The sequence below is a fragment of the Panulirus ornatus genome, chromosome 21, assembly GCF_036320965.1.
Source record: "Panulirus ornatus isolate Po-2019 chromosome 21, ASM3632096v1, whole genome shotgun sequence".
Lineage (NCBI taxonomy): Eukaryota > Metazoa > Arthropoda > Malacostraca > Decapoda > Palinuridae > Panulirus > Panulirus ornatus.
In genome coordinates this window covers 891,684-906,638 of record NC_092244.1, presented here as the reverse complement: position 1 = coordinate 906,638, position 14,955 = coordinate 891,684, and the positions used below count along the sequence as shown (strand labels likewise).

The window sequence follows — 14,955 nt, the reverse complement described above, 5'->3', positions numbered from 1 at the left end:
ATTATTACATGACCATGGTTGGTCCAGCAAAATGGTTAATCCGACGAGGCTTTGGAACCAAGAGTGCTGGAAAATCGATGGTGTATACATGTATGTGTCTGTGTATGTATATGTATGTATACGTTGAAATGTATAGGTATGTATATATGTGTGTGTGGGCTTGTATGTTTATACTTGTGTATGTGGGTGACTTGGGCCATTTTTTTCATCTGTTTCCTTGCACTACCTTGCTAACGCGGGAGACAGCGACAAAGTATGATAAATGAATATGAATGATTTAATTTGCATTTAATATTTGTTTAATTTAAATTTGTAGCAGTCCATGGTATATTTTAGACAAATGGGAGATGTGTAATTAGTGGGTTAGAGGTGTGTTGATGAATTATTATCACATGACCATGGTTGGTCCAGCAAAATGGTTAATCCGACAAGGCTTTGGAACCAAGAGTGCTGGAAAATCGGTGGTTTACTTGTACCTGTGTATTTGAACATCCACCTTTATCCCCCTTGCCTTTATACATTGGCACTATACATGCATTCAGCCATTCCTCAGGCACCTCACCATGATCTGTACACATTAAACGTCCTTACCAGCCAATCAGCATCACAGACACCTCCTTTCTTGATAAATTCAACTGCAATACCATCCACTCCTGCCACCTTGCCGGATTTCATCGTATACAAGGCTTTCACTATCTCTTTTTATCACCAAACCACTCTCCATGACCCTCTCACTTCGCATACCAAAACACCTATATCTGCCACTCTATCATCAAACACATTTAACAGTGCCTTAAGATACTTACTCCATCTCCTCCTGACATCATCACTACATGCTATCACTTCCCCTTTTGCCTCTACACTGATGTTCCCATTTGTTCTCTTATCTTTCACACATCATTAACCTCCTTTCAAAACATCTTTTTATTCTCCTTAAAGTTTAATGACACTCTCGTAGCTCAGCTCTCATTTGCCGCATTTTTTCAACCCCTACACCTCTCTCTTGACCTCATGATGCTTTCTCTTATACATCTCCCAGTCGTTTGGACTCCTTTCCTGTAAGTGCTGCCCAAACACCTCCCTTTTGTTTTTTACTTGCAACTTTACTTTTTCATCCCGCCACTCACTACCCTTTCTAATCTGTCAACCTCTCACCTTTCAGTTGCCACATGCATTTCTTGCACATGCCATCCCTACTTCCCTAAATACCTCTTATTCCTCACTCACTCCCCTCACTTCATTTACTCTCATCTTTTGCCATTCTAACACTCAGTCTCTCCTGGTATTTCTTCACACAAGTCCTCTCTCCAAGCTCACTTACTTTTCCTAACATTGTTTCCTCTTTTTTGAAAACTTCTACAAATCTTAACCCTCACCTTCACGAGATAGTGATTACACATCCCACCAGCTGCCCCTCTCAGCACATTAACATCCAAAAGTCTCTCTTTTACATGCCAATCAATTAATATGTAATCTAATAATGCCCATTGTCCATCCCTCCTACTCTCATAGTATATTCATGTATATCCATCTTTTTAAACCAGGTATTCCCAATAACCAGTCTTTTCTCTGCACACAACTCCACAAGCTCTTTGAATCCCTCCTAAACTCCCATGTCATTAAACACCTCAAAAATCACAGCCTTCTCTCTGATCACCATTATGGCTTCCGGGAGGTGAGATCCACTGGTGATATTCTTTCCTATCTTACTAATGTTTGGTCATTATCCCTGAAAGATTATGGGGAGTCATATATAGTTGCCTATAACATATCTAAGGCTTTTATCAGGGTGTGGCATCAGGATCTCATCTCTAAGCTTCCCTCTCTTGGCTTCTCTCCCTCACTTTGCTCCTTGATATCTAGCTTCCTTTCTGGCCACATTTTCTCTGTGGTTGTTGATGGATCAGCCTCCCCACTTTTCTCCATAAACAGTGGTGTCCCTCAAGGTTCTGTCCTGTCCCCTACACTTTTTCTCCTTTTTTTCCATGTTTTAATCTCCTCAAATAATCTAATACACTCATATGCTGATGACTCATCACTGTACTCATCCACATCCTTCAATAGTGCTCCATCTTCTCTCAGTCTGCATCTCATCTTGACACAACTTCCTCAGTAAACTCAGACTAAGACAGGATACCTCATTGGGGTACACAAAATCTTGTTGAGTTTAATGTCTCCAAGACCCAATTTCTACTCGTCTTTCTATTGGAAACTTCTCACAATCCTTATCTCTCCTTTAATGGTTCTGTAATTCCACCTCTTGACTCAATGAACATAATTGGTATTACTCTAACATCCATTCTTTCTTGGAAACCCCACATTACAGGAATAGGTAAGTCTGCCTCTCGGAACTGGGTGTCCTGTTTAGATGTCCAGACTTCTCTTATGAACAGTTGCTCCTTTATACAAGGGATTGATTCATCCTTGTATGGAGTACTGCTCTCACATTTGGGGTGGTTCTAGCTCTGTATGCTTACTTGACAGAGTTGAGTCAAAAGCAGTCCAACTTATAAACTGTCTCAGGCTAACTTCCAAACTTGACCTTTTTGCCCTGTGCTATAATGTTGGTTCACTTTCCCTCATCTTTAGGTATTACTTTGGTTTTTGCTCCCAAGAGCTGGCTGCTTGTGTGCTCCTGCCACTAGCTAGACCATGCAATACTTGGCAAGCTGTTGCATCTTTTGATCATTGTGTGGCCATCTGGAACTCAAGGGTATGGCTTTTTGATACCTGCTTCTTTCCGTACATGTTGAAGCTTTGGAACTTTCTACCTGTTCATGTCTTTCCCAGTTACTATGACCAGGCACATTTCAAAAGACGGTTCTTTCACTTTCTCAAAAATTGTTAAATACATTCCCTTGTTTTTTCTTTTTCCGTTTCATAATTCTTTCTATATTTCAAAGAAGGCCTGGCCTTGATGTGGACATTTGTCTATGACTGGAGTCTTCATCATAGAAATGAAAACATTTCCATTCATAACACTGAATACCTTATGTGCCCCCAACTGTACCCTAACTATAATCTCCACTTACAATTCTGGTCCAAAGGTGGTGTGTACCTATTCCAACATTTGCACAACTTTTGCATGCTTTGAGGACCTTGGAGTCCCCAAACTTTGGTGTCACCTGGTTTAAAGTGTGTCTCCCAACTACCATGCTTTTCATTTGTTTTAGCTACTGCTCACCTAATTCTACAATATTTTTAGCTTTCTTCGACTACCTAAACTTCTGCCTGGAGGATTTAACATCCTGTCACCAGCAAGCCAGAATCCCTTACCTATGAGATTTCAAATTTCATTGTTCACCACAGGGAATGGTTAAATTCCTCCCATATGTATTGATCACCTTAATGATCTAGGGCATCTTATCACCCACCCCACCCTTATTACTGACCGATGTGACTGTTTACCTAATATTCTGTATTTATTTTTCACCACAAATTTTTGTGCTGTAGCTACACAGTCTAACCTCCAGTTGGTTCTTGTGGCCCTGCTCTCATAATTGTCTCTATTCTAATGGCATTTTCTCCATTATTAGCTCCTTCAAAACGTAAATACTGGCACCTGAACAAAGCTGACTGGAATACTTATAGGGATTCTTTTCTGACTTTCCTTGGGATGAATTACTGTCTCTTATGTGATGATGATTCTGTCTGTAGTGGATGCTTAGCAGAGTTTATTGTTGTGGGAATGGAAGATGACCTGTCCAAATCCTTGGTTCAACTGTTTATGCTCTTAGGCTGTTCAGGCAAGGGATCAAGGATTTTGGACTTGGAATAACTCTCCTTCCTTGACTCCCATTCAGCTTTCATCACTGACTGCAGTCACTGCATGTATGTTATCCATAAAGCAAACCATTCCGTTATTCAAAGGAAGTGTGATAACCTCTCGTCTTCATCCACTGATGAGTCTTTTTGGTCTTTAGCTCAGAGCGGTAGTAAAAGCTTCTGTCACTGTATGTTTCTTTCACTTTTTTGATCTGACAGTACTATAGCTATCTCTCCCATAGACAGAGCAACTCTCTATGGCAGATGCTCCTCCCTGTAATCTCTTTTTGAACTGTTTAAAAAGCACTTCTCACTGTGGACTCAAGTTCCTGATGGCATCCATCCCTGTGTACTGAAAGAGGATGCCTCTGAAGTTGCACTTGTGCTAGCTTGTCTGTTCCATTATTGTTTAAAAACGAGAACCTTTCCTTCTTCTAAGGAGCATGCGTTAGTATATCCTATCCCTAAGGAGGATGACCGTTTTAATTCATATAACTATTATCCTGTTGCTTTGACATCTATCATTTCCAGAGTCTTTAAATCCCCCTTCATTTCCCAAATCGTTAGACATCTTAAGTCTCACAGTATCCTCTTTGATCACCAATATGGCTTCCATAAGGTGAGATCCACTGATGACACTCTTACCTATCTTACTAATGTCATTTAATCATCCCTGGAAGATTTTGGGGAATCCTATTTAGTTCTTGATATGTCCAAAGCTCTTGACAGGATGTGGCATCAAGGGTTCCCTCCTTCACTGTGCTCCCTCATATCTAGCTTCCTTTTTAGCTGATCTATCTCCATGGTTGTTGATGAATCAGTCTCTTCTCTTTTTTCCATCAATATTGGTGTTCCTCAAGGTTCTGTCCTGTCTCTTGCACTTTTTCTCCTTTTTATCACCAATTTCCTTTCTTCTGCAAATAACTGAGTGCACTCATACACTAATGACTTAACAATGAATTCTTACACATCCTTCTGGCTGGAGTGCTGTAGTTGAACATAGGTATATTGAAGATGGTGTAGACATTCTAGAGTTTAAATGGTGGGTTGCCTAGTGATTTCAGTCTGCAAAGTTATAGACGGTATAAGGAAGATTTGAAGATAGTGCTGAAATGAGCATGTATTGGGGTACTGTCTCAAATGCTTTATTGATGTATGTTGCCACTAGTAGTGTGTGGGATGGGGGTTGTGGTTGGTTGAAGTCATCAAGGATGTGTTGTGTGAGGTCATTGTGGAGAGTGAATGGGATATTTTGATTTATTCTGTTGTGAATTGATTTTTCACATGTTTGGATACAAAAGAGAAAGGTGATTTAGGGCAGTAAGAGGAGAAGTTGAGTGGTTTGATATGCTTTTAGGATTGGTATTATGTTAGCATGTTTTAAGAAGTTAAAGATTTTGTTGTGTAGCCAGAGTGGTTGAAGATATCTACAAGTGCTTGGATTACAATTGGGGCACAGTGTTTTATGTGAAAGTTTGACATATTATGTGGTCCTGTTGCAGGAGAGTTCATTAAAGTTTTAATTGCACTGTTTTTATCATTGTGAGTGAAGGAAGGGTGGGCAGTTATTTCTGGATGGACTCTATAGGTTTTTCATGACTTTATTGTTTAAGGGTAAAGTTGGTTTGTTGTTGAATTTTCAGTAGTGTCTGATGATTGTGTTTTTCAATTCTTTTAGAGAAGGAATGTCATCATAGGTCAGAAGTGCTACATGAGAAGGGGCTGGATTAGTGTGGTAAGTATGGTTCTTTAACTTGATCCTGATGATGATTTTTTTTTATAATCACTTGCCATTCCACTTTTTTCTTATTCAATCTGCAAATATTTTGATCTTTTATCTCTTTTATCTGGTACCTGACTCTTGTTTTTTTTTGTTTTTTTTTTCTTCCGCTGTCTCCCGCATCTGCGAGGTAGCGCAAGGAAACAGATGAAAGAAATGGCCCAACCCACCCCCATACACATGTATATACACACGTCCACACACGCAAATATACATACCTACACAGGATTCCATGGTTTACCCCAGACGCCTCACATGCCCCGATTCAATCCACTGACAGCACGTCAACCCCGGTATACCACATCGCTCCAATTCACTCTATTCCTTGCCCTCCTTTCACCCTCCTGCATGTTCAGGCCCTGATCACACAAAATCTTTTTCACTCCATCTTTCCACCTCCAATTTGGTCTCCCTCTTCTCCTCGTTCCCTCCACCTCCGACACATATATCCTCTTGGTCAATCTTTCCTCACTCATTCTCTCCATGTGCCCAAACCATATCAAAACACCCTCTTCTGCTCTCTCAACCACGCTCTTTTTATTTCCACACATCTCTCTTACCCTTACATTACTTACTCGATCAAACCACCTCACACCACACATTGTCCTCAAACATCTCATTTCCAGCACATCCATCCTCCTGCGCACAACTCTATCCATAGCCCACGCCTCGCAACCATACAACATTGTTGGAACCACTATTCCTTCAAACATACCCATTTTTGCTTTCTGAGATAATGTTCTTGACTTCCACACATTCTTCAAGGCTCCCAGAATTTTCGCCCCCTCCCCCACCCTATGATCCACTTCCGCTTCCATGGTTCCATCCGCTGCCAGATCCACTCCCAGATATCTAAAACACTTCACTTCCTCCAGTTTTTCTCCATTCAAACTCACCTCCCAATTGACTTGACCCTCAACCCTACTGTACCTAATAACCTTGCTCTTATTCACATTTACTCTTAACTTTCTTCTTTCACACACTTTACCAAACTCAGTCACCAGCTTCTGCAGTTTCTCACATGAATCAGCCACCAGCGCTGTATCATCAGCGAACAACAACTGACTCATTTCCCAAGCTCTCTCATCCCCAACAGACTTCATACTTGCCCCTCTTTCCAAAACTCTTGCATTCACCTCCCTAACAACCCCATCCATAAACAAATTAAACAACCATGGAGACATCACACACCCCTGCCGCAAACCTACATTCACTGAGAACCAATCACTTTCCTCTCTTCCTACACGTACACATGCCTTACATCCTCGATAAAAACTTTTCACTGCTTCTAACAACTTGCCTCCCACACCATATATTCTTAATACCTTAATACCTTGTGTTTTTTGTATTCACATATATGAATGTATGTACGTATGTATGTTAGTGTGTTATTTCTGTTATTGTTAGTGCTTACACCCTCTTAAGTTCATCCAAATATATCCTCAGCTTAGCCTCTTGTGCTAATGTAAGCAAAGTTTTCCTCACTTCTGCAACACTCCCTCAATATTTGCTTTACATATTTGGTTGATTTTCTCAGAGACAAACATCTTTCATTTTTCTGCCCCCACACAGAAACCCCTCCATTGCACACAGTGATACTTCAGGTTTTAAACCTTTTATTTCAGGTACTGGGAGTTGTTACATTCTGGAGATGTAGTTGTATCAACAGCACACCATGAGTTCTTTGGTGTTGCCATGTTGGAGGCAGTCGGTGCTGGTTGCTTTCCAATATGTCCTAACAGATTGGTTTATCCTGAAATTTTTCCTCAGGTATGTTTATGGCAAACTTTAAGGAGTCAAGTTCATTTGATATTTTTTTCATAAGGATCAGCAGCTAAGCTCTAATCAGATTTAGTTTGTTTTCAATTCAGTAAGCAAAACAGGTGATTAAATATGTGTTTAAGAACTCATTATAGATTTTCTTTTAAGATGAGCTGAAAAATAAATCTATTTATGACCAAAAAATATTCAGAAACTTTAAGAATATATTTGCATCTTCTCTTTGTGTTTTATCTCTTTTTGGTAATCAAGACTGTTTGACCAAAGGTGTTGATTAAGTAGACATACCATTGATTCACCTTTGTTTTCACTTGGCACATTTTCTTACTGCTTTACACAAAGTGTTCATTTTCCCCTCTCACAGTATCTTTATGCAAACACTGCCTCAGCAGACATCCTTCATGTACTTCAGGAAACTCATAACTATATCTGATTTGAAATTGCTCATTCTTCATCATCCAGGTCTGATTTCATATCTGCATTTTATGAGCCTAACAGGTGATTTAAATGCACTATGCCTTGTACATCTTGCCTGTACAGTTTGTTGAAATACACAGTCATATGGCAGACCATGTTGTGAAATTTATTATCACCAGATGACCAGGTTCAGATTCTAAAATTCAAAAATTTAATCTGAGGAGAAAAGAGACATCCTCAATAGGGTGAGGTGCCTGCATTACAATACTACCAGTTTCAGCTGGCTTCACATAAGTAACAGTTTTTATTTTTACAATACTTCCAAAGTTTAATAACCTTATTAGTTCATTTTATTAATCTAATAGCATTAAATTTCATATCATCTCCTTTCTTTCTAAAACTCATTATATTTCATATCATCTCCTTTCTTTCTAAGATTAGGCAGTATTTTACATTCTTAGAAATTATGCTTATCCCTGAGATTGCATTTTACAGTTAGTTGCAACAACAGCATTTTCCCAACAGTATACAAAAAATTTTGAGTCTTGCTGACCCTCACCAACCAGGAAATGGCAATAGGGTCCTCTAAGATGCTTTCCTCATTTGGTTGATGGTTGAAACTTGATGCATAAACAGTAACTCAGTCAATCTGATGGCTGGCACCTACTTAGTGATTCATTTCTGTTTTTACCTTTCTCTGTTATTTACATACTTTATGGGTGTTTTGATGTTTAGATGTGCTATGTTGTGTATTATAATTCAAAGATAATGATATATGATGTTTTGATGAATATTAATGAGTCGACAACACTGGGCTGCTTTGCATTCATTTAAATCTGGTGCTTTATTCCTTTTGCATATTTTACAATTTTTTCTTCTTCATGAGTCTATGTTATATATTATAATGCATGATTATTGATGCTCTGCTGACATACAATGTTTTTGATGAGATCATCAGTTGGCAATGCAGTGTTGCTTAGTGTTCCATTAAATCTGACTATTTCATTTTTTATGTCCTTTACAATTTGGCTTGAGGCTTTCTGAAAAGAAGAAATGACATGAATGAGAAAAGGTTAGTGAAAGTATGTGAGCTTGGAAAAGTGACTTGTGTGAAGAAATACCAGGAGAGATTGAGTGTACAATGGCAAAAAGTGAGAGTGAATGAGTTGAGGGGTAGTGGGTATGGAATAGGAAGTATTTAGAAATGCAGTATTGGAATCTGTAAGAAAAGTCTCTTGCATGTGGGAAGTGGACTTGTGAGAAGGGATGGTGAATGGTGGGATGAAAGAGTAAAATTGTTCATAAAAGAGAAAAGAGAGGTATATGAGAAGTTTTTATGGAAGGAATGTAAGTAATTGGTAGATGTACAAGAGAAAGTGACAGGAGATCAAAAGGAAAGTGCAGAGGCTGAAAAAGAGAGCAAATGAGAGTTTGGGTGAGTGAGCATTGGCAAACATCATGGAGAACAACATGGAAGATGGTTTGGAAGGAGGTTCATAGAGTGAGAAAAACAAGAGAGCAACTGGGAACATCAGTGAAGGGGGCAAATTGGAAAGTGGTAATAGGCAATGAGGTGAAGAGGAGATGGAGTTAATGACTTTGATAGGTTGTTGAATGTGTTTGATGATAGGATAGTATATGTAGGGTGTTTGATTCTGGAAGTATGTCAAGTGAGAGACTCATGGCAAGTGGTTTGGTAAAGAGAGAAGCAGTGGTGAAAGTCTTTCATAAAATGAAATGTGGCAAGGCAGCTGGAGTGGATGTGATTGCAGTTGAATTTCATAAGGAAGGGGGTGACTGTGTTGATTTATTTGTTGGTATTTTCAAAGCTTGTATGGATCATGGTAAGGTGCCTGAGGATTGTTAGAATTCATGTATAGTGCCATTGTATAAAGGCAAGAGGAACAAAGATGTGTGTTTGAATTACAGAATTATAAGTTTGTTTATTATACCTGGTAAGTAGTATGGAAGAATGGCATGCACAAACCTTCAGATTGGGGAGAATCAGTGTGGAGTCAGGAGTGGTAGATAATTTGTGGACCAGATGTTTACTTTCAAGAATGTGTATGAAAATATTTACAGAAATAAGGATTTATATGTGGCATTTATAGATTCAGAGAAAGTGTATGGTGCAGTTAAAAGAGATGTAGTGTGGAATGTTTACCTATCTGTTTATATGTCTATCTATCTATCTTTCTCTCTGATGCCCATTCCTTCCATGAACTCCCATCAAGGATTGGCCACAGGAGAAGTCTTCACTTATCCTTTTCCTTACATGCCTCCCTTGCATACACCATTCCATGCATTCTTCCACTATTTCTCTCTCTCCCCAGTATTCCTCCACCCTATTTGCCTATGTCACAGGTAGTCTTCCACTCACACCAACCCCTTTAATTGTACTATCATATATTTTCCTTGTAAACTCCCAGTCCTGCATTCTTTCCACATATCTAAACCTTTTTAAAGTATAATGTTTCACCCATTCTACCGCTCCACTCGGTTCACTCCCTTTGCATTCCTTGCCATACCACATCTGCATAGGTTAGGGTTGGGAGGACTGTGCTGTTCCTAAATCTTCTCTTCACTTCGATACTAACACCTCTACCCTTCATTATTCTGTTCATGGACCCAGTGACTCTTCTACTCTGTACTGCTTTCTCCTTTATCTCTCCATTCATATCACCACACTTACAAAAGACAGCTCCTAGATATTCAAATTCCCTCACATCTTCCAGTCTTTTTCCCCCCATATCCAAAGGACAATTTAGTACACTTTTTCTTTCTCTCTATATGGCTTTACAAAATCTATACTGTAACTCTTTTTCCTTTCAAACATCATGAATTTACTTTTACTTGCATTTACCTTCAGCTGTCTATGATTACACACATCATAAAACACACTTACAACCTTCTGCAACTCCTCTTCACTCTCAGCAGATAACACAGTATCATCCACAAACATGCTTGCCACTAGTCACCATATCTCACCACCACACTCCATCTCTGCATCTCACTAACTTAGTTTTCCTTTCATATCTCATATCACTCCATCCTTATATATATTAAAAAGTGACAGTGACAGCCCTGCATCACACCTACATGTATCCCAAAACTTTCACTCAGCTTTCCATACACTCGTACACACTTATTTGCTACTATGTAGGAGGCTTTTACACCATCCAGCAGTTGTACCCCTATACCGCATATCCTTAACACATCCCACAAAGTTTTCCACTCAACTCTGTCATATGCTTTCTTTCTCCAGATCCACAAGAGCTGCATACAACGTATTACCTTTCACTAAATACTTTTCCACGGTCATCTTTACTTAAAAAAAATCTGATCCATACATCCCCAACCTTTCCTTAAACCCCCTTGCTCTTCACTTATTCTGCATTCAATCACTTCCATCACTCTGTCAATTGATATTCTTGCATACACTTCTGGTATACTGAACAGACTTATTCATATTATTTATTATATTATACTTTGTTGCTGTCTCCCGCATTAGCGAGGTAGTGCAAGGAAACAGACGAAAGAATGGCCCAACCCACCCACATACACATGTATATACATACACGTCCACACACGCACATGCACATACCTATACATCTCAACGTATATGTATATATACACACACAGACATATACATATATACACATGTACATAATTCATACTGTCTACCCTTATTCTTTCCTGTCGCCACCCCGCCACATATGAAATAACAACCCCCTCCCCCCACATGTGCGCGAGATAGCGCTAGGAGACGACAACAAAGGCCACATTCGTTCACACTCAGTCTCTAGCTGTCATGTATAATGCACCGAAACCACAGCTCCCTTTCCACATCCAGACCCCATAAAACTTTCCATGGTTTTCCCCAGATGTTTCACATGCCCCGGTTCAATCCATTGACAGCACGTCGACCCTGGTATACCACATCGGTCCAATTCACTCTGTTCCTTGCACGCCTTTCACCCTCCTACATGTTTAGGCCCTGATCACTCAAAATCTTTTTCACTCCATCTTTCCACCTCCAATTTAGTCTCCCACTTCTCCTCATTCCCTCCACCTCTGACACATATATCCTCTTTGTCAATCTTTCCTCACTCATTCTCTCCATGTGACCAAACCATTTCAAAACACCCTCTTCTGCTCTCTCACCCACACTCTTTTTATTACCACACATCTCTCTTACCCTTTCATTACTTATTCGATCAAACCACCTCACACCACATATTGTCCTCAAACATCTCATTCCCAATACATCCACCCTCCTCCGCACAACTGAATCTATAGCCCATGCCTCACAACCATATAACATTGTTGGAACCACTATTCCTTCAAACATCCCCATTTTTGCTTTCCAAGATAATGTTCTCGACTTCCACACATTCTTCAAGGCTCCCAGAACTTTCGCCCCCTCCCCATCCTATGATTCACTTCCGCTTCCATGGTTCCATCCTCTGCCAAGTCCACTCCCAGATATCTAAAACACTTCACTTCCTCCAGTTTTTCTATATTTAAACTTACCTCCCAATTGACTTGCCCCTCAACCCTCCTGTAACTAATAACTTTGTTCTTATTCACATTTACTCTCAGCTTTCTTCTTTCACACACTTTACCAAACTCAGTCACCGCTTCTGCAGTTTCTCACCTGAATCAGCCACCAGCGTTGCGTATCATCAGTGAACAACAACTGACTCACTTCCTGAGCTCTCTCATCCACAACAGACTGCATACTTGCCCCTCTTTCCAAAACTCTTGTAGTCACCTCCCTAACAACCCCATCCATAAACAAATTAAACAACCATGGAGACATCACACACCCCTGCCGCAAACCTACATTCACTGAGAACCAATCACTTTCCTATCTTCGTACATGTACACATGCCTTACATCCTCGATGAAAACTTTTCACTGCTTCTAACGACTTGCCTCCCACACCATATATTCTTAAAACCTTTCACGGTGCATCTCCATCAACTCTGTCATATGCCTTCTCCAGATCCATAAATGCTACATACAAATCCATTTGCTTTTCTAAGTATTTCTCACATACATTCTTCAAAGCAAACACCTGATCCACACATCCTCTACCACTTCTGAAACCACACCGCTCTTCCCCAATCTAATGCTCTGTACATGCCTTCACCCTCTCAATCAATACCCTCCCATATGATTTCTCAGGAATACTCAACAAACTTATACCTTTGTAATTTGAGCACTCACCTTTATCCCCTTTGCCTTTGTACAGTGGCACAATGCATGCATTCTGCCAGTCCTCAGGCACCTTACCATAAGTCATATATACATTAAATATCCTTACCAACCAGTCAACAACACAGTCACCCCCTTTTTTTTGATAAATTCCACTGCAATACCATCCAAATCCACTGCCTTGCTGGCTTTAATCTTCTGCAAAGCTTTTACTACCTCTTCTCTGTTTACCAAATCATTCTCCCTAACCCTCTCACTTTGCACACCACCTCGACCAAAACACCCTATATCTGCCACTCTGTCATCAAACACATTCAGCAAACCTTCAAAATACTCACGTCATCTCCTCACATCGCCACTACTTTTTATCACCTCCCCATTAGCCCCCTTCACCGATGTTCCCATTTGTTCTCTTGTCTTACACACTTTATTTACCACCTTCCAAAACATCTTTTCATTCTCCCTAAAATCTAATGATACACTCTTACCCTAACTCTTATTTGCCCTCTTTTTCACCTCTCCCACCTTTCTCCTGACCTCTTGCCTCTGTCTTTTATATATCTCCCAGTCATTTGCACTATTTCCCTGCAAAACTCGTCCAAATACCTCTCTCTTCTCTTTCACTAACAATCTTACTTCTTCATCCCACAACTCACTAGCCTTTCTAATCTGCCCACCTCCCACCTTTCTCATGCCACAAGCATCTTTTGCACAAACCATCACTGCTTCCCTAAATACATCCCATTCCTACCCCACTCCCCTTACGTCCTTTATTCTCACCTTTTTCCATTCTGCACTCAGTCTCTCCTGGTACTTCCTCACACAATTCTCTTTCCCAAGCTCACTTACTCTCAGCACTCTTTTCACCCCAACATTCTCTCTTCTTTTCTGAAAACTTCTGCAAATCTTCACCCTCGCCTCCATAAGGTAATGATCAGACATCCCTCCAGTTGCACCTCTCAGCACATTAACATCCAAAAGTCTCTCTTTTGTGTGCCTATCAATTAACACGTAATCCAATAACAGTCTCTCTCCATCTCTCCTACTTACATAGGTATACTTATGTATATCTCTCTTTTTAAACCAGGTATTCCCAATCACCAGTCCTTTTTCAGCACACTATTCTACAAGCTCTTCACCATTTCCATTTACAACACTGAATACCCCATGTACACCAATTCTTCCCTCAACTGCCACATTACTCATCTTTGCATTCAAATCACCCATCACTATAACCCGGTCTCATGCATCAAAACTACTAACACACTCACTCAGTTGCTCCCAAAACACTTGCCTCTCATGGTCTTTCTTCTCATACCCAGTTGCATATGCATCAGTAATCACCCATCTCTCTCCATCCACTTTCAGTTTTACCCATATCAATCTAGAATTTACTTTCTTACACTCTTATCACATAATCCACCACTTCTGTTTTAGGAGTCGTGCTACTCCTTCCCTTGCTCTTGTCCTCTCACCAACCCCTGACTTTACTCCCAAAACATTCCCGAACCACTTTTCCCCTTTACCCTTGAGCTTTGTTGCACTCAGAGCCAAAACATCCATCGTTTAACTCAGAGCCAAAACATCCAGGTTTCTTTCCTCAAACATACTACTTATCTCTCCTTTTTTCTAATCTTGGTTACATCCACACACATTTAGACACTCCAATCTGAGCCTTCGAGGAGAATGAGCACTCCCCGCATGACTCCTTCTGTTTCCTATTTTAGAAAGTTAAAATACAAGGAGGGGAGGGTTTCTAGCTCCCTGCTCCTGTCCCCTTTAGTCGCCTTCTATGACACGTGAGGAATGTGTGGGAAGTATTCTTTCTCTCCTATCCCCAGGGATATATATTTTTTTTATTTATTTTGCTTTGTCGCTGTCTCCCACGTTAGCGAGGTAGCGCAAGGAAACAGATGAAAGATTGGCTAAACCCACCCTCATGCACATGTATATACATACACGTCCACACACGCACATATACATACCTATACATC

The 14,955-nt window shown here is 40.1% G+C and overlaps 1 protein-coding gene across 2 annotated transcripts in view; it reads left to right on the top strand.

Annotated features, from left to right (window-relative positions):
- The window catches only part of LOC139756244 (uncharacterized), a 234,671-nt gene that overhangs the window by 202,645 nt on the left and 17,071 nt on the right, over positions 1 to 14,955 (top strand). For both annotated transcript variants that reach the window (XM_071675425.1, XM_071675424.1), the window contains exon 12: positions 7,171 to 7,315. In XM_071675425.1, coding sequence (XP_071531526.1) covers positions 7,171 to 7,315 — 145 coding nt within the window. The remainder of the gene's footprint in view (positions 1 to 7,170; positions 7,316 to 14,955) is intronic.